Genomic DNA, 20,595 nt, shown 5'->3' on the forward strand with positions numbered 1-20,595 from the left:
ATTTAAAAACAAACCTAAGTGCCATAAATATTGAATATGTAGGACCGAATAGCCGCCAGCGGCCCACAAAGCGGCCCGACCCACCAGGAATTCTCTTCGTGCCCTATATTGGCCACTCTGGGCCTTCATGTGTGTGAGAAGCAGACACAGTTAGTGCCAGGAGCGTGCGCGTGACAAATGTTTCGACAGGTGTGGCAGCGGTTGCGCCAACAGATCTGTTACGTTCCCTGTTGAGATGGCTCGGATGTCAGACCAAATGTCCTCCTCTTCGTTGAAACCGCATGATCACACATGATTAGCTCTTTTGAAGTCCGCGTGTTCTGTTGTGTACTATAAGTGCACGTGGTGAGCAATTGATATGCAAAGTCCGCGCGAGTGGGTGGGCGTGCACGTATAATGTAGATTGTTTGATTTGGTGGGAAATGGATGAAGACTGCGCGCGTGTGTGCGAGCGCGTATGTGTGGAGGGGGAGGGGGCAGTGACAGTGGTGTGCTCCCCCGCCTCACTGAGCCCCTCTGGCAAAGAGAGAGAGAGAGAGAGAGGGTTATGTGTGAGTCTGTGAGCACATGAGAAGGGGAATGATAAATCCAGTGGAAAGAGACGAACATTTTGTAAGAGAATGGCAAGAAAAGGATGCATTCATCTCTTTGTTTTGGATTTTATGCAAAAACAGAAATTGCTAGACTCGTTTTTTTGGGCATCAAAGTAGTACTAATTATGACCTTTGGAGAATCAGGGCTCCACTTATGCAAGGATAAAGAGAGCGCTGTAAAGAGGCCCATGGACCAAAGATGGAGTTCTTCTGGTATCTGAGCAGGTGAAGCGTCCCAGTCACCAACTTGTTCCTCAGGTGGACTTAATATCAAATCCCCCCCCAAAAAGGAGCTGCAGCCATGCTGTGTGGTCTGAGGAGAGACTCCAAGAACAGCAATGGTAAGACAAAGTATTGTTTTTTAAACGTGAATGTTAGACTAAATATATTTCAGGAGATGTGAGCGCCAGCGAGCGCGTCCAGCCGGCGCCTCGTGCCCTCCTGCCGAGTGTAATGGGGACCGATATAGACGTGAACTGGGCCTGTTTGTGAACCGGGTTCGACTTATGAAAATAGCATCATGACCTCAACTCCACATTTTTGCCACACCCCCAGCCTCCTCGCCACATATTTAACCTACATCCATACTGTGTTTGGCAGGAGTTTCATTTACTCATCTTATGTTTATTCATAAAATAATCCGCAATTAGATTGTAATGACATGCAGCTCTTCTGGCAAACTCACAGAGTCACCATCGGGGCTGTTTATTAATCAGCTTGAGCGAAACATCTTGAGGGCGAGTGATGCTTCTCGTAAGCCTCGGGGACGAAGGCTACAGCGGTACAGTGGCGGCCCGTCACGTGCGGCACGTTGGGTCCTCGTAACCCACAGCGAATGTTGCCTTTTGACTGCAGTGACAGCTGCTGGGCCGTCACGGCCCCCCAGGAATCCGCGTGATATTAAGGCTTTTGCCCAAGATAACATGTTTACGGCGTGTCACTCACTCTGTGTTCGTGTGCTCGTACCTCCGGGCGAGCACGCTGGATATTTGTGCAAGGATGTGTGTAAAATGCCATGTTATGCAAATCTTTACATCACGGGAAAATAAACAAAGATATTTCTGTGGGTTAGATATGACTCACGGGGATGTGTGGGGGAAAAATCAAAAGAGTTTGCAGAGGTTTCAGGCTCTCGGTCATCTGCACGGTGGATGGAAGAGGACACAAGACAGTGAGTTTGATGCCCGCAGAGCAGTTCAGTCCTTTTGGTCCTCTCGTTGTGGTGGGTTGCTCAGTTTTGGCTGTTAGGTCTTGGCTCGCTGACCAGAAGATGGCAGGTTGAAAACGTGCTGGAGAGGTGCCAGCTCACTTCCCCAGTACAGTTGAGAAGCCCTTGAGCAAGGTACACAAAACCCCAAACTGCGTGGGCTGCCCCTCTACATTTGCTTTTGCTCTTCCTCCTTTTCTTCGAGCTAAACAAGAGAGACAGTAAAAGAGCAAGCAACCCTCAGGATGAAGCCTTGTTGTTCCACACAAGTGCCATCTACACAACAAAACACACAGTGTTGCCTTGAGATACAAGCGACTCGACAGATTTTTTGCTTTGACTTGTGCGCATAAAGTTGAGATGTATGGTGGCGGGGAACTCGACTCAGTTCACATCAAGCAGCAATTTAGTAGATATAGTAAACAATCACCACGTTATTAGTTATTTTATACTTTTAGTGGTTAGATGTCTTTTACTTTATCTATTTTATTTACTTCCACACTTTACTGTTGACTAGAAACTTAATGTCATTAGTCCTTTCTATTTCGATCCCCTGCCCAGTCAGTGGTGCTACAACATCTAAATTTCTCCAACTGAAAATCGTAAATCGGATTGTTTCCGTTTTCGGTAGTGGATACAGAGACCACACTAATCCAATATTTATACAACTTAAATGTAAAAATTTGGAGTTTAACCGCCTTAAAATAATGTATAAATCTACTTGGGTGGGTGTTCTCAGTCCTCTTACCTCATAATCAACAAGTGAGTGGCGGCAAACTAATGTTACATGCGGTATATCTTTTTCTTTTTCTTTTCTTTTTTAAATTGTTTTTATTTATTTTTTATCATTATTTTTTAAATTATTTTTATTTTTTATTTTTTTTAAACATGCGGTATATCTGGTCGCGACACTTTTTTCTTTTTTATATATACATATATATATTTTTTTATTAAATGTTCTTGAGTTACTTGGGTGGCCTGTCCAAGTATTAACATGGTGTACGAAACACTAAAAGCCCATCATGAAATTTGACCAATTAACATGCAAATCAAATTCAAAAACAGAGAAAGTGTGTACAAATTAAGAGGAACGGATAAAGAACGATGTATTTCAATTCAAGGTATCAGTTTGTGGAACAATCTGGATTATAAAACAAAATAATTTCAGTCCATTGCATTTTTACAATTTCTGGAAAAATGTAATCTACTATTTAAATATTTTGTTCAATTGTTACTCAGAAAGCGTCTTGACTGTTTGCTGTCATTTATTTTTGTGTTGACTTTTCTTTCTTTTATTTTGTGCGCGTGTTGATTAGGGACAGACAGTTTTTCTTTCACCCCCCCCCCCCCTTTCATTTCTTTCTCTTTTAAAGAATGACATTTTTTTTAAATTGAAATAAAATTGAAAATTGAATTGACTATGTCTTGGTGTTTTTGTGTCTTTGTCTACACTTGGGAACGGGATTTGGATTACTTTCTATGTATAGCATATGTGGAAAAAAATGACAATAAAGATACCTTGTGTATTTAAAACAGCTATATAACGTTGATTTAAAGTAGGCTATGTATTCTAGCTTAATGCTAACACATAGGAACGTCACAGATAAGCTAACAAATAGCATCAGTGTTGGTCTTTTTTTTTGACCCTTTAAGCAATAAAAAAACAAACAAATTCAACACAAATAGAAGAGCAACAAATTTAGGCCGATAATATAGGCTAACAATAGAATAGAATAGCGAAAGGTAATAGAGATCCTACAGGTGCCCAAGGCGCACACACCTGACTGAGGAGCACAATGTTCATTGAATTGAAGCTAAATCTGTCTCAAAAACGGGTTCATTTCATTTAATTATGTCATGTATGTTTTTTTATTAAAGTGCAATTTTATATAGTGCTACTTCCCCTTGGTACAAACATTTTTTTGTTTTGATCAATCTTTTTCTTTCACGCAGATCTCATTTTGGATCTCATTAGATTATCTTGATTGAGCCTCAAAGCAAGAATTTGGATTGTGACGACTTTGATGTTTTGATCCACTGAGGACTCAACACACGCAGCTCTTCATCACTCTTAACTTGGTGCGCTGTCAGCTGAAAGAAAATGCGCAGTGAACTCACGATGTCAAATCAGAGTCTTCACAAGCATGCTTTCTCACATGCTTGAAATATTTGGGTCTTTTAAAAAAAGTTGTTATTATTATTATTTTTTTTTTATAAAACAACACCAAAAATTGGTCTTTTTTAAAATATATATATATATAAAACAGTCCCACCAAAATTGGGTTTCAGAATGTAGTGTCAAAGTAGCAAGTCTGCCCCCCCCCCCCCCACACACACACCACAACAATATACTGTATTTATTGAGATTGAAGTCTGTCCCCTTTTTTCAGCAATACATTTATTGAGATTTGTAAATTGCGAAAATAACCATTACAAATAAATTCAACAACAACAATAAAAATATTGTACGTGTCTTGCAAGAGCTCCCGCATGTCCTTTCAGTCCAATATATTCATCCTAACGAGGGTATCATCACGTCCCAGGTTCACCTAATTGATGTGAAATGTCAGAAAACGTCACTCCTTGAAAGATATCCTGTTGACCTCTCGAGTAATTTTCTCCAAAGGCAAGCGCAGAGATAATTCCTTAAACCACTTTACAACACTTGATTTTCCAATTGATCTCTACGATAGAGCTCGGTCTGTCCCTTTACGGCTGCTTTTCGAGTGTAGCTACTTTGGGCGGCCAACAGGACCACTGCTAACGTACGCACAGTATGTTTCAGAAATGGAAGGAGCAAAACATTTCTTCCCCGCAGTGCAAATTGAGCACTCATTGTGGAAGCTTCTCCAAATGACACGGAAATGATGATTTTCTCCTCATGTAGAAAACAGTCCATTAACCACATGTTGTTGCGTCAGGAGAATCCTCAGGCTCAAGTAGCTGCATTAGAACCCTCTTGCTGAAAATACATTCTTGAGATGAGCTAATAATTCTCAAGGACTTTTTTTTTTCTTTTCTCTCCACCGTGATTATCTCTGACCTTTTCATAGGCTTGAGTAGGGCTGAGTTGGGACTGATCATTCGAGAACACTCGGCTTTATTTAAATACAAAAACAAATTAAGCTACTGACTTATTCAACTCTAACTGCCCCCCCACCCAGTCCCCACATTACCCAAGGTGCAGTTCAGGGTAATAAAAGCATGAGCATCTGTCACGAGGTGCATAATGGTTTGTTCATTTGGCCATCTGCCGCCGAGATTCTCTCCTCGTTGAGCCACAGTGCCTCCTAAAATGCCTCCTTGCTGTCTCCTCAGATGAAGGACCATACGCAAAAGGAAACAAGCAGTCCGGGGCATCTGACCAATCGCATTTCTCCCAGAGGTGCAGCCTTTCAGGTACAATTTAGTCAAACATGACTGTGCATCACTTTGCTTTCTGTCTGTGGCTTGATGCATGCGGATGCACTCACCTGCACACTCAACCGCTCAAGAGATTTAGACAGAGAGACAAAAAAATGCTCGTGTGGTATGTGTGTCAAAAAACAGAGGTGACAAAAGTCCTCACACTTTGTACTTAAGCAGAAGTGCGGATACTTGTGTGAAAAAAAGAGTCAGTTGAAAACGGTAGTTCAGATTGAACTTGTATTGACGAGCCAATGTTAGCCACCGTTGCTACGTTGGTAGCATGACTTATTTGTAATCCGCTTTAAGTTTTGAATTTTAAGTTTTGGGTTTTAAATGATGCCCTGCGATTGGCTGGCAACCAGTTCAGGGTACCTTGATGATGACACTAAATAGACACCAGATGGGAGGCTTAAATTTTTTTTTTTTTAAAGTGATTAACACAGAAAGGCTAAAAAGTGAGAAATTAAGTTTAATTGTGTCAGGCAGACGCTAACGCTCTACCCGCCTCATGATCGGTCCACAGAAGAATACCGAGGAGTGACTACAGTCGACCTAATGAAAAGGGAAGGCAGCAACCTCGGCCTCACCATCTCCGGGGGCTCTGATAAGGACGGCAAGCCAAGAGTGTCAAACCTACGGCCAGGTGGGCTGGCTGCCAGGTGAGATCTGCATACACTCGGTGATGCGGCGGAGAGCGTGTAGCCACGCCACGCTGTCCGCACCACTTACGTGCGCTTGCACAAACATGCTTATGCTGCAAAGAAACGTTTGCTCACCTGCAGGACTTTCTGTTGTGTGAAGTCAGCTGGATGCCAACAGAGATTTCCCGACAAAATGATTTGAATGGAAAGACGCAAAGAAACATAATAGGGCTTACGCATTGGACACATTGTTGGCACTCCTCTGTTAATGACAATAAAATAAAATACATAATAATACATTAACAAATATTAGGGGTGTCAGGCGATTAAATTTTTTAAGCGTAATTAATCGCATGACTTAATCGCAAATTTTATATATCTTCTAAATGTGCAATAAAATATTTTTTTCTATGTTTTCATACTCTTGTTAACATAAGATAGAAATATGGCCGCATCTTTTTTGATACAGTAATTTTATGATAATTCCTCAAATTTAGTTAAAATTAACTCTTTAATTGCCACACGTTATCCAAAAAACAACCTTCGACAGTGCCAGCCGATTTTGAGCATTTTAACTCATCTTTCAAGGCAAACAGAATATTGCGTGCCGTGACTACATAAACATGGTGGGTACCACATGAAAGATCGCGTTCCATTCTTTCACTAGAAAAAAAGTATTTTTTCTACCTTATTCCGTTCTTTAGTAATTAAAGTGACATTGAGCGAAAATTGAAAAGATAAGGAGAAAACAAGCTTTTTGTGAAAAGATACATTTTCTGCACAACAGTGACTTTGATACTAATATTTTTTTGTTTAGTGGCGCTCTGTGAATTAGATTTAATTCACGTCATCCTTGAAAATATTCTCGTTTATCAGATTCATCATGTTTCATTGCAATTCTATACTAACGGGAGCCCGTTGAAAAGAGATACAATGCTGCCATCTGCTGGCCATAGTTAGTGGGTGTTTGTCGTTTCACAAGCTCATTGAATAGGCACGTTCCACTGCCCATGGACACCCCCCCCCCCCCCCCCCCCCCCGTAGTTAACGTCAATTAATGTTTTTGGCGGCATTCATTTGGATTTTAGTATATGTCATTAAACGTTTTTGGCAGTAAAATAATTTTAAAAAGATGTACTGTACTGTAAAAAATAGCATTTGTAAGACGCTGGTGACCATTCATATCATATTAAGAGCTATCTAATCTTTAACATGAAGTAACTTGTGAAATTCTGCACATTTTTTAAAATTGTAAAATACAACTTGAACCCAGTCTCCACAAATATATGCACATTTATTACTGCAAATTTTTTATGCGTATGTGTCTGCTGTGTTGGATTTGGAATTCCCTCAGTACAGGCTTTCCAAGTAAGTGGTGGTCATTAATCAAAGCAAAAAAATAGTGGCCTTGAAGGAACTTTAACTCAAAATTAACACACTCATTTTGACACCTCTAAAATATATATATAATAAAAATTAAAGATATCACTTTTGAGTTGTTGCGCAACACAATTTATTTTAAAAAAAAAAGAAAAGAAGATATTTGTTCATAAGACTTCTCATCCCCTCTCTCTAAATGATTACACTTAAGTTACCCTGAATGAACGTCTCACTTTCTGACTATGCTTCCACCCGTTTTCCTAAAGTCAACCACCCACGCGACAGCAAAATGTTGTGGAAAAAAAAGTCACGTTTGCTGATGATTAAGCAGCGTGTGACATGCTTGGTGGATGTGTGAGCTAATTTACTGAGTGAAGAGTCATGCGGGCGGACAGGAGAGAGACTGGCGGTGACATTGTGTGATGAGAGCCGACTGGATGACAGGCCAGTCAGCTCTGCTTGTTAGAATGTCTGTACGCCTGCCTGCAGCATCCATTGGCAGCCGCCCGGAGGTGAGAAAGGAAAAAGGGGTCAAAACTATTTGATTAATTAGTCCTGCCATGAGTAGCGCGATGACTCAAGCTGTCACTTGAGAGCTGACATTCTTGAGGTTTTCATTTTTTGTACAAACGATTACAAGTTTTTAATTGCAAAAGTTGTCTTTGCTATTTTGCACTTGGCTGGGAATAAGACAATGCAAATGGAAGCCAGCATATTGAAATCGCCGTTTCATGACCCATTGCACACTTTCAAATGAAATGCTTGCATCTCGGTCGCCTCCCACCAGGAGTGACCAACTGAATGTAGGAGACCACATTAAGTCGGTCAACGGCATCAACCTGTCCAAGCTTCGTCACGATGAGATTATCAGCCTGCTGAAGAACATCGGGGAGCGAGTTGTCCTGGAGGTGGAGTACGAGTTGCCTCCGTTACGTACGTTAAGTTTGCCGACACTTGCACATACAGTGGATATCAAAAGTCGACTCACCACCAGGGCTGGACTGGCCATCTGGCATAGAGGGCAGATGCCTGGTGGACCGGCCTCTTTTAGGGCCGATGCAGTGCTTTTCAATGATCATTTTCCCACATTTTACCCCAAGAGTCTGGCCCACAATTTAGACTAGAGGGACCTGTCCGTTAATCCATTTCGAATACAGATAGCAAACTGAAACATCATGAAATACATCAGTGGCAGAACTAAATGTTAGGCAAGAGTCGGGCCAGGATTTTTAGAAAATCTATTCAAGAAGAGAAGCAAAACTGAATCACAAGTGTGCACACACTCTTATAAAAAAAATCAAAAAAAATCACAAGAATTAAGCAACCACATTCAAATTCCTGTTAAATCGGAGTCAGTACACCCCTGCCACCATTTCAACCTTGGTTTCATTGGATTAAAACAAACTCTAGCAAATGTGTGAAAATGTGTTGTGGTCTGACGAGACCAAGGTTGACGTTTTTGACCATAGGCTAATTCCAAAAGTTATGCTTGCTGCTAGTGCTCCATACCTATAGCGAAGCATGATTTGAATCTGTTTCTCTTCCGTTGGAACTGCGTTTTTAATGAGGAAATGATCATCAATTCCATACAGTAGTCAGGCTTCTGCAAGAAAGCAATTAAAATGTCATGGAAAGCCTACTAGAACATCTGAGATTTGTTTGGGAGTAATCAGAGGCACTTAAAATGGTGGAAGGTGTATGCTGACTCACATTTAGCATTCCATTGAATGTGATTGGTTAATTCTGAATGTGACGGCATTAGAGTTATACGAGGGTGTGCACACTTGTGCAACTACATTATCTTAACTTTCCCCTCAAGACAAAAACATATATATTCAAATCCACTTTATATCCACTGTATTTACTATAAATTATGTCTCGTAGATGCCGTTTCTAATTCAGTTTTATTTGTTTCTTGCTAACAGTCCAGAATCCATCAGGAGTCATAAGTAAAACCACAGAGGTGTGTTTGCTCAAAGAGGGCAACAGTTTTGGCTTTGTCATGAGAGGTACGCCACTGACCATCTTATTTATTTATTTATTTTTATGATAATTTATCTTTAATTCTTTTGATCTTTTCAAGGGGGCTTTCATGAGGACTGGCGCAGGTCTCGCCCTCTGGTGGTGACCCAGGTTAGACCGGGGGGTCCCGCTGACAGGTATGAACAATTTTATGTGTATGTTTTTGGTGCATGCTATGATAAAGTATTTGGTTAAAGAAAGATTTTAATGGAGCAATTACAAAATGTGCAATGTACAGGTTGTGTTTTTCCTAGTTGTTGGGAAAACAATTGACTATTGCTTATGAGCAACTAGTTTTGTAAGAATACAACATGCATATTGGTTGTAAATTAACATTGTTGTACCCTATTAAACATTTCAATCATTTGATCAGATTTTTTTGTATCAACTGGTCACTGTTGTATTGCGACATGTTCCGACTTTGCATATTCACAGCTAACTAACTAACTAACTAACTAACTAAACTCAGTGTTACAAAGCCATGACCAAAACGGAAGTGTTTCCTTTTTTAACCAATCCCCATCATTTATGGTTGTTTAGGTGATATGTAAAAAAAAAAATAATAATAATAATTATTATATTGTATTAGGCTTTGAAACAATGTATTTCATCATTATAGAAAATTAATAGCTTTGATGAGTAAGTCACATATTTCACATTATATAATTCTTACGGCACATCTCCGAACAAAAATACCACAAAAGGCATGTGTGTGTGTGTGTGTGTATATATATATATATATATATATATATATAAAAAAAAAAATATATATATATATATATATATATATATATATATATATATATATATATATATATATATATATATATATATATGATTATTTAATTTCAATTACATCACAAATGTTTTTTGTCTGAAACTTGACAACCTCACATCTTAATGTGTTGTATGAATGGCAACAGGTGTTGCTTACACTGGTTATTTGTATCTTCTGCCATCTAAAAGAGCATTTAATTGTTATGCTTATCACAATATGTCGCTGGCATAGATAGATGAACAAAGATGCGTGTTTTGCAATTCGTTATTTTTGAAACAGGTGAATTGATCATTTCCAACCTAATGATCTCTAGAATTGTTGGGCAACACTGACATTAACAACTGGAGGATGTCCAATGGGATGGACAGAATTATGGTGGTTGACAAGCATGTCCTTTCAAGTTGTCGTTGCTCAGCACTGCATGAAGGCAGCATACACAACCCGTGAGTTTTCACAAGAACAGAAAGGCCACTTGCTCCTCCCCAGGCGAACTCAACATCACACTTTTTCCTCAAAACATACGGTCAAACTTCAAGTTATCCCGCTCAGCCTTCGTCTCACCTCGCTCATGTGGAACCGTTTAATGATTTAGCGTGACTTGTGTCGGGACGCTCGCGTGAGCATCTTGCCACTGATGTTTTCCCTCTCTTGTCTCTCTCAAGGGAGGGCACGGTGAAGGCTGGCGACAGAGTATTGAGCATAGACGGCCTGCCTTTAAACAGAGAGAAGCATGCTGACGCGTTGACCATGCTGATGCAGAGCAGCCAGGAAGCTTTGTTCCTGATTGAGTATGACATTTCTGTCATGGGTGAGCACACACACACGGGGAATATGTGGAGGCATGGTAGGGCAGCGTTGCTCTGAGGGTAAATAATGTGGCCGTTTGGCTGCGTGGACGAGGGTTAGGCTCGGTGCCGGAGATGCCACCAGGGGAGTCACTCGGGCCCGAGAGCAACGGGGAAAGCGTGGATGGATTACCGTCATGTGTGGCGCACTCTCTCGCTTCCCCTGTGCAACCTCTGCGGGCCAGCTTTTGCTTTGCTAACAAGCATGTTTTCCCAACGTGACCTATATAAAAATGCTGGATATGAACAGTTGGCAAACATTATGTGCCTTCAAGCTCCAGTGATGCAACAGCGACAAGATGTCAAGATGCACCCGTCTGCTGACTGATACATGAGAGATACAGGACAGACGATTGATTGTACTTTATTGCTGGGTCAAAAGTAACCCAAATTGAGTTAAAAAGCTAACCCAGTGTTGTCAATTCTGGGTTGTTTTAACCCAACACATTGGGTTGGGGATTTGACCCAGCAATGGGTACAGAGTAACCCAAATTGGGTGAAAAAGCTAACCCATTGTTGTCAATTATGGATTATTTTAACCCAATACATTGGGTTGGGGATTTGACCCATTGCTGGGTCAAAAGTAACACAAATTGGGTGAAAAAGCTAACCCAGTGTTGTCAATTCTGGGTTATTTTACCCCAACACATTGGGTTGGGGATTTGACCCAGCAATGGGTCAAAAGTAACCCAGATTGGGTGAAAAAGCTAACCCAGTGTTGTCAATTCTGGGTTATTTTACCCTAACACATTGGGTTGGGGATTTGACCCATTGCTGGGTCAAACGTAACCCAAATTGGGTGAAAAAGCTAACCCAGCGTTGTCAATTCTGGGTTATTTTAACCCAACACATTTGGTTGGGGATTTGACCCAGCAATGGGTCAAAAGTAACCCAAATTGGGTGAAAAAGCTAACCCAGTGTTGTCAATTCTGGGTTATTTTTACCCAATGTATTGGATAGGGGATTTGACCCATTGCTGGGTCAAAAGTAATCCAAATTGGGTGAAAAAGCTCACCCAGTGTTGTCAATTCTGTCAACACATTGGATTCAGGATTTGACCCAATATTTTTAAGAATGGTACATAAATTCAAGTCGATTTCAGTACACAAAATTCAAAAATGGCGACCTGCTTCAGCTCTTCAACTCAATCTGCTAGGTCAAAATGATTAACCCAACCTTCAGTCAAAGTAACCCAATCTGCTCAAAATCCACAGCTACCCAACTAATAGGTTAGAAGCACAGCCCAGCATTTTTTAGTTTAAACATCAAAAATATATATTGATGTCTTGTTGACTTTAATCCTATTTTAAGTTATTTTCAAATTTAAAATTATTTGCTGGCGCTAACACTTGATTAGTTTGTATGTGTGTTGCGTTTTACAATTATTAGTCTCATCAAATACTGTGATTGTGAGTTACCACGAGATAATATGTTTTTATATATAACCCCCCATCTGTAATTTTACAAAACAAACACAATATCGTTGTTATTACCATTATCTTTCATTTCTAAGGCAACCCAATTTACGTGTTTAACAAATTAAGAATATATATAAGGACAATATAAATACTCCTACCACAAAATTATTAAAATCCTGTTAATATGGGAACATAACATAATAATAATTCATTATAAGCATCAAATTTGTTACATTTACACTACTATGCAGTAACTAAGTATAAATAAATAAATAAATAAATAAAGGCTATATAAAATACCTCCAATACATCTATATGTTAACTTATTAGTATCGTATTGAGTGTAAAACAATACTGACAGGCATACATTCTTTATTCTCTGTAAAGAATGACTAATACTGGTACTGCAGCTTACTGAGGAGTTTTGACCGGCTTCATGTATAGCCGAGCATCACACTGTACTGTACTGCCCCTCGTTGGCCAAGGCGAGTACACCGGAACGAGCAGCATCGTTAACTTCATCATGACCTTTTATTTTCAACTCCTTTCAAACAATCCCATTTCTAGCTAGATCTAAACTGAATCTGGCTAAATTGAATCTGCTAATAATTTGGGGATCGTCACCTCATTTGGACACAGGCCAATTTCTGACATGACTCAACCAGCCAGAGTGAATCAAATGTGTGTTATTTGTTGCAGAGGCAGTGCAACACGCCTCAGGTCCTCTGCTTGTGGAGATTGTGAAAGGGGCCTCCTCCAGTCTGGGCCTCAGCCTCGCCACATCCATTTACAGGAACAAGCACGTTATCATCATTGACAAGATCAAGGCGGCCAGCGTGGCCGAAAGGTGAAGCGACCTCATCTGTATTGCTCCATCCATCCATCCATCCATTTTCTGTACCGCTTGTCCTCACAAGGGTCGCGGGGTTGCTGGAGCCTATCCCAGCTGGCTTCGGGCAGTAGGCGGGGTACACCCTGTACTGGTTGCCAGCCAATCGCAGGGCACACAGAGACGAACAACCATACTCACAATCACACCTATGGACAATTTGGAGTGTCCAATTCACCTGCCATGCATGTTTTTGGAATGTGGGAGGAAACCGGAGTACCCGGAGAAAACCCACGCAAGCACGGGGAGAACATGCAAACTCCACCCAGGAAGGTCAAAGCCCGGACTTGATCTCACAACCTTTGCACTGGGAGGCGGACGTGCTAACCAGTCAGCCACCGTGCCGCTCCATCTGTATTGCTCATCTGCTAATATTCCCAGATTTCTCATTGGCTATGTCATCCTGTCAGGTGTGGAGCGCTGCACGCAGGCGACGCCCTGCTGACTATCGATGGAACCAGCACGGAACACTGCTCTCTGATGGAGGCCTTGCAGCTTCTGGGTAACGCCGCTGATGTTGTCAAACTGGAAATTCTCCCATCCAGTCAGAGCAGACTTCCTGTCCGGCCGCAAGACGCAGGTACGATTTGGAGCTCAGCTTGAAAATGCCACATCGCCAAACTCAGAGAGCAGGTGAAGCGTGATTGGTTGTTACCTGAGCAACTGTGATGTTATTTTCAGTCCACAGCAAGTGGCAAAATGGCCGCCCACTGAGATGGATGAAAATGGATGGACTTTGCTGCTTAATTCGTATTCCGCAAACGCAATGTTAATCAGAATACCGTTTTTAGGCTAGTGAGGGGGCATATTCTTCAATCCATCCATTTTCGTGACCGCTTGTCAAGAACATTGTTGGGTTGACTTCCCCTTTAAACATGCTCACACCTTAAAGCAACACTAAGGAACTGTCGGTTTACGTTGATTGTGGCCGCCATATGGACAAAGTCGATAATGTTATGACGGAAGACCACATTTCTCATGAGGACAAGCGCATTGCGCCATTTTTGAGCTCACCACATTCAAATTGACTTCCGTCTTTGTAACGAATGGGTAAAGGGAAAAGTGACGTATGCCATAAAGCAGTCAGCACATTCGTAGTTTTTTTGTGTGACGGTGTTCCGACCATCGTCCTCAAAGTTGTTTAGTGCCAGTAAAAATTATACAGGCCATGGCAAAAGTACCATTCAACTAGTTTTGGGTCGATGTTTCATTAGAAGAGTTATGAAAATATTTTATTAAGGTTGAAAAGTTCCTTAGTGCTACTTTAATGTACGGTGGATACAAAAAGTCTACACACCCCTGTTGAATTGCCAGCAAGATCAATTATTTCTAAACTTTATCCAGCAATAATATTGCCTATAACCTTTACAACTCAATTGCATTTTTAAAAATGGGAAATAATGTGGTTGCAAAAGTGTGCACACCCACTTACTAGGGCATGTGCTGTGTTAAGAATGAACTAATCACATTTAAACTCATGTTAAATTGGAGTCAGCACAAACCTTCCACCATTTAAAGTGCCTCTCATTAATTACACGTAACGTTCAGATGTTCTAGTAGGCATTTCCTAGCATTATGCTAACACTGACTGCTATTTAGAACTGTTCGTAATTCCATCCAAGAATTAATCAATCACGTCCAAACTCATGCTAAATAAAAATCACCTGTGTGCTGACTGAAGTGCCTCTTATTAAGCCAAAACAAATTTCAGCTGTTCTAGGAGGCTTTTCCTGACATTTGCTTTCTTCGTAGCAAAGACTAAAGGTTTAGCGGTAACACACTGACTTCTATTTCGAACTGTTGAGCAAGAGTGCAGTTCCAGCTGAAGAAAAACAATCCCAATGTACGTAAGAGTCCATGTTGTTATTTTGAGCAGGATTGTCCGCTCCTTTGGAATCATGGACAAAAACTTCAATCTTGGTTTTATGATGATCGTTTGTCTATATGTGTCTTTGAGATAGGCTGCAGCACACCCACAACCCTAATGCGGATATGTGGATGGACGAATGGAGCGTCTTTACAGTGACTGAACATTACAAGGGGCCGAATATATATATAGCAGACAATCTCAGTGTTATCATTACATCGTACAAATCTACCTAATGAGGTGTACAAAAGACAAAGAAGAACATTGCCTTCGCGTCGCATACATGCTCTCGGCGTCGTTCTTACGTGGAGCTGAAGTAAAACGTGGAGCTGCCTCCCAGCTGCTTCTTCCGTGTACTGCGAATCAGCCAGTGTGTGCACGTGTGCGAGCGTGTGTGTACGTGAACGACATACAGGACATAAAACCACACACGCGCTCCCTCCTCGTGTTCATGCAGCAAGAAAAGGAATTTCTCATTTCTAATTCGTTTGTCCTCGTCGTTTGTCCACTCTGCGGTCATTCGCCGTCCTTCTGCTGTTTTACAAGCTACAAAGCAGCTCGCCGGTTGGCCATTTAACTGTCTTCCCTCAACGTAACGCACATAAGCAGTCCTCTCAAGTCAAATCTCCACTCTCTAGTCATATTGCAAAAAATAAAACCACATTTTGATAGCTCATTTACTCCCAAGAAGCATGACCATAAAATGCAGTGTGCTTAATCTCCTGTGTGTGAGATTGATACAGCCACTATGAGATTAGGATTACTATTTTTTTAAAACAGTCTTGAGAAAAAAAAGAGCGTTTCTTAAAGAGTCTCCTCTAGGTGATGTTAGCATAAACTGCCAAGAGCTCCATCAGACGAAGCATTCCACGTTGCGATTTCACGCGACCGGTTCGCTCAATGAGCCCAACATATCATGCGCCCGCGTCGTCATCCGCGGTTGCAGCAAATCCGCCTCGCATGTGAGCAAGTTGTGGCAGATTAGACCCCCGCCGAGGAAGCGGCGAGGATTACTGTCACATTTAGCGTGCAGTGACACACGTCTTAATTAATCTGTGAAGGAAGCTAATTATTGAGGTGCTTCCCACACACAAAGGTCAGCTGATGTCATAAGTAAGAACGCTTCCGTTATCTGAGTCCATGTCTGCTCGTTGCCAGGAGCAGGCTGATGCGGCTTATTTTCTTATTGCAGACTGCATTGTTGTTGTCAATTCAAACAGTAAAACCACATACAATGTTTTTTTGAAATAGGAGTGACACAACTTGCAAGTTTTTTATGATGCCAGCTGATTTTTTTTTTTTGCTTTGACTTGAGAGCAAAAATGCAAGTACTGTGTGGTGACAGTGAAGTCAACAAAAGCATGTTCAACCACATAGCTTCTCTCTCTGATTTAAGCTAAATTACTCAATTTAGCTTAATGCTAACAAACAATAAAAAAATATGAATAGCCTCCATGTAGTAGTGCTATCACCGTTTAATTAGGCCCGCTGTTCTTAACCTTTTTGATCGACCCTGAGGAATTTGGAGGGGGAGTGCAAGTTAATAGAAACAGCAAAAACTGCATTTTAAAGTGCATTATGGCCTTTAGTCATTAATCTTTGAGGCAAATATAACTTTTTAGTGTGACTTTCAGAACAAAACATGTTTCATGTTAACTCATTCATTGCCATTGACGGCTAGAGACGTAAAAAAAATAATTTAAACTATTTCTATTAGTTTCACATTTTTTCCCACTTTTGTTAACAAGAGTATGAAAACCTAGATTTTTTTAATTGTATATTTAGAACAGATTAAAAATCTTGAGTTAACTAGTGAAGTCATGCGATTAATTGCGATGACAAATTTTAATCACCTGACGCCCCTAATTTTTTATAATCTTTTCTTTTTTTTCAAGAAAAATTTATAAAAAATTAGGTGCGTCAGGTGATTACATTTTTTAATCGTGATTACTAAACAAAACTCACGATTAATCACAATTTTTATATCTGTTCTAAATGTGCAATAAAAAAATTCTAGGTTTTCATACTCTTGTTAACAAAAGTGGGGAAAAAATGTTAAACTAATAGAAATAGTTAAAATTAATAGGCGTCAATGGCAGTGAATGAGTTAAAAGCATTGGATGAATGATGAATGGGGGAAACGTGAGTGTGAGTAGAACTACAAAAGAATGCAGATCTTATTGAACTTGTATTAAAAGCGTTATCGAGAAACTTTTATACTTTTTAACAATTAAAATGGGAGCGACATTTCTTATTAAAATATAATGATTTACACTTGTGAAACAGGTGGAATAAAAAAAAAATCTCGTTACCCTCAGTAGTTCAGGTCAGGGCTGAAGTCAAGTCCACCTTTATTGAGTCCAAGTCAAGTTCGAGTCACAAAAGTCCAAGTCCAGATGAAATCCAGACTAAACCTTAAGACAGAAAAATAAAATTTTCACGACCACAAAATTTGAGAAATTTCTTAATGTTCACCGGGTAGCCAATGTCAATGCTAGTCTATTGTGATCATCTGAATTAAGGAATAAAAACATCGTTTTACTCAGTTGAACCGATAAAAATATTTGCAATGGCCAAATCAGAAACAAGTCCAAGTCAAACGGCAAGGAATACGAGTCAAGTCCAAGACAACAAAAAAATGTGTCAAGTTGGACTGAGTCTGGATTCGATACAGCCCTGGTCCAGGTAGATAAAGGTCATCCTATTTCTATAAATATCATAAATATAATTTATTTTCAAAGACCCCTTTTAATTTCACCATGGACCTGGTGAAGCAACACAGACAATATACCATAACAGTACTCACAGGCATATATTCTTTATCCTCGGCATCAAATTATCAATTAATATTACTGAGGCTTATTAACAACTGTGGCCGGTACCTTCATGCAAACTCCACACGGGACCTCAGAACTGGGAGGTGGATGCGCTAACCACTCTTTGTGCCAAAATGAAACAAAAGCTTAAATCTTTTTGTTTTTAGGAAATGAACAATACAGTCAAGTGCCACACTAACTAGTTTGAGCATTATTATTATTTTTTTATATATATAAGGCTCACGTTTGCTGGCCAGAAGCAGAAATGCGCTGTGTTTGTTGATGGACTTAGCGTGTAGCTAGCATGAGGCAGTGACACTTTAAGTCCCTTACTTCACGTATTGGAAGCCAATCTATTACATAACTGCTCCTGCCACGGTTTATTCCCATTTCCATGGCAAATCTTCATCCAACGTCACGAGCGGCACATAAAACGATGCGGAGGGCCGGATCTGGCCCGCAGGCCTCGAGTTTGAGACTTTGTCCATTGCGCCTCATTAGACGTCAAGCATTCAGCTGTGGCCAATAACGACGTATGCTTCCTGCTGCAGGACAGCAGCAGCAGCATCATCATCATGCCCGGCAGTCAACTTGCGCACAGCCTTTTTGCACCTTGGGGCTTTTTAGAAAATGACATCCTGAACATGATTTCCAATTTCAACGCAGTTATTTGGAAGTTTGCCAGTAAAAGTAAGGTTCTGGATTTTCACCTTCCACCACTTACCATCCGGTGCGCGTCAAACATTCTTAACACATCAAACCAAAAAGGATTTAGTTGCGCTGCGACGAAAAGACATTAAATATCAATTACTCCGCTCCGAATAATCCCACAGGCGGTGTGTGTGTTTTTTGGTACAATTTTAGACACGTGTGATTTCACGGGTTAGGATTTAGGAAACGTGCACGACACTGGAGCGGGTCTGCCTTTTACTCACAAATGCCTTGTTTGCCGCTGCAGTCAAAGTACAGAAGAGCAGCCATCATCATCACTGGGAGCAAAGCGGCAACTTCTGCCCGCCCCCGCACGCCGGCCACGGCAAGACATGGAGCAGCCCAAGCCACCTGCACAACCAGCAGGACCTCTGCAAATGTAAGTGACCGTTCGTGACGTCATCGAAGGTGCTTAAATCTTCGCGACCTCGACAAACGCGTGCTTTGGTTTTTAATGTCACGTGCTGCGCTACGAGCGTGAATGGACGCAAGAGTGCAATTAGCCTGCTGCCATTTATACAACTTTCCGCAAATACTGGGCGATAGTTTAACCAAAAAAATCTGGTGAATAAGTGAGTGTAGTGGTAACCAAACTATGGCCCGGGAGCCATTTGACGCCCGCCGTCCATTATCTTGTGGTCCTCAGCATATATGCAAAAATAATTTTTGACTTGACCTGCAACCCCATTGATTGCGGGTGTTGACCAAGGGGGTGGGTTGTGACACACCTGACAACTACTACTAATCATATATTAGACTTGGAGAGGTTTTCTAAATATGTAAAGAAACTATTTACAGCTAATAGCAATACAGTTTCTCTTGTCTTCTTATAAATGAAGAGATGTCTGTTACAGAAGCAAAAATGACTTCTTCCACTATCAGCTGCCTTTCAAGGTCTAATATGTGATCATAAAATGATGAAGATCGTAAAGCCAACACTGCTTTAGGAATTGTAACCTTATTACCAATTACTCTTGCTTTGGATCTAAATATGGGGCAGGGGTGGATCTATTTGAGTGGGTTGCAGGGTTATGAGCCGCCACAAAATCATGAAAAATCCCAAATTGTTTGCCTTGTTGCCTTTAACAGGTGTTAAAAATAACTAAAAGAACAAAAAAAGCCTTGCTAAAATAACTCGCACATAGTTGCTTGATTGCGTGGTTTAAGTGGGTTTAATAAAATCGGTCAATGTAAAAGTGGCCCTTGCATCCTTCGATTTTTTTTCTGTATGCGGCCCCAAAAGGAAAAAGTTTGGTCAGTCCGAAAAGTTCGTTTATAAACCGATTCGGGCAGTCTAAAACGCCTAACGTAAGCTTAGCATAAAACTGCATCAGTCTTTGCCCAAATGTATGTTGACGTCTCTACTTATGCCCACTTTGACCTTTGAAAATAACACAACGATCACTACCAATGGCGTTTGGGTTTTACAGACATTAACGGGTAAGTCAACCTTCAACTTTTCTTGATAATAATATGTTATATGTGACCTCACTATAGTTTAAACATGACATTTTGATTAATACTGCATTTGTGGAAAATGAGTTATGCAGCAAAATCCAACCGTTTTTATCCATCTCGGGGGGCGGCCATTTTGCTTGCTGTCGACTGAAATGACATCACAGTTGCTCAGGGCTCAGGCAACGACCAATCACAGCTCACCTGTTTTCTGAAGCTGAGCTGTGATTGGCCGCCTTCTGATATTCAGGGACGGGGGGTTGTAAATTAGCATTTGCTAAACTCTTATTGCTCAACATCACCTGCTAGCTCTGCTTAGTGTCTATGTCTGATTGCGTTGTCCCTGTTAAATAAACTAATAAAATGAAATTAAATTGCTAAAAATAATAATTTAAAAAGGCTGGATTTTGCTGCTTCACTCATATTCACAATATTAACCAAAATACCGTATTTAGGCTAGTGGGGCTGCTTAGAACATATTGTCAAAATATAATAATAAATACAGTTGACTTCCTCTTTAAGCCTTTTCCTCTCCATTGACACTCACTATAGAGAAAAAGCTTAA

General features: G+C 40.6%; 1 protein-coding gene across 4 annotated transcripts in view; it reads left to right on the forward strand.

Moving 5' to 3' along the window:
• The window catches only part of LOC147179494 (glutamate receptor-interacting protein 2-like), a 36,480-nt gene that overhangs the window by 3,629 nt on the left and 12,256 nt on the right, over positions 1-20,595 (forward strand). For 3 of the 4 annotated variants that reach the window (XM_086069063.1, XM_086069064.1, XM_086069066.1), the window contains exons 2-10: positions 5,119-5,199; positions 5,732-5,867; positions 8,017-8,162; positions 9,155-9,238; positions 9,313-9,388; positions 10,692-10,837; positions 12,992-13,139; positions 13,592-13,761; positions 18,823-18,954. In XM_086069063.1, coding sequence (XP_085925189.1) covers positions 5,119-5,199; positions 5,732-5,867; positions 8,017-8,162; positions 9,155-9,238; positions 9,313-9,388; positions 10,692-10,837; positions 12,992-13,139; positions 13,592-13,761; positions 18,823-18,954 — 1,119 coding nt within the window. Of the gene's footprint in view, positions 1-555; positions 935-5,118; positions 5,200-5,731; positions 5,868-8,016; positions 8,163-9,154; positions 9,239-9,312; positions 9,389-10,691; positions 10,838-12,991; positions 13,140-13,591; positions 13,762-18,822; positions 18,955-20,595 lie in introns of those variants that run through there. The other variant, XM_086069065.1, reaches the window with a different exon arrangement.

This window comes from Leptonotus elevatus, chromosome 2 (genome assembly GCF_054856555.1).
Source record: "Leptonotus elevatus isolate MCC_2025b chromosome 2, RoL_Lele_1.0, whole genome shotgun sequence".
NCBI classification, from domain to species: Eukaryota; Metazoa; Chordata; class Actinopteri; order Syngnathiformes; family Syngnathidae; genus Leptonotus; species Leptonotus elevatus.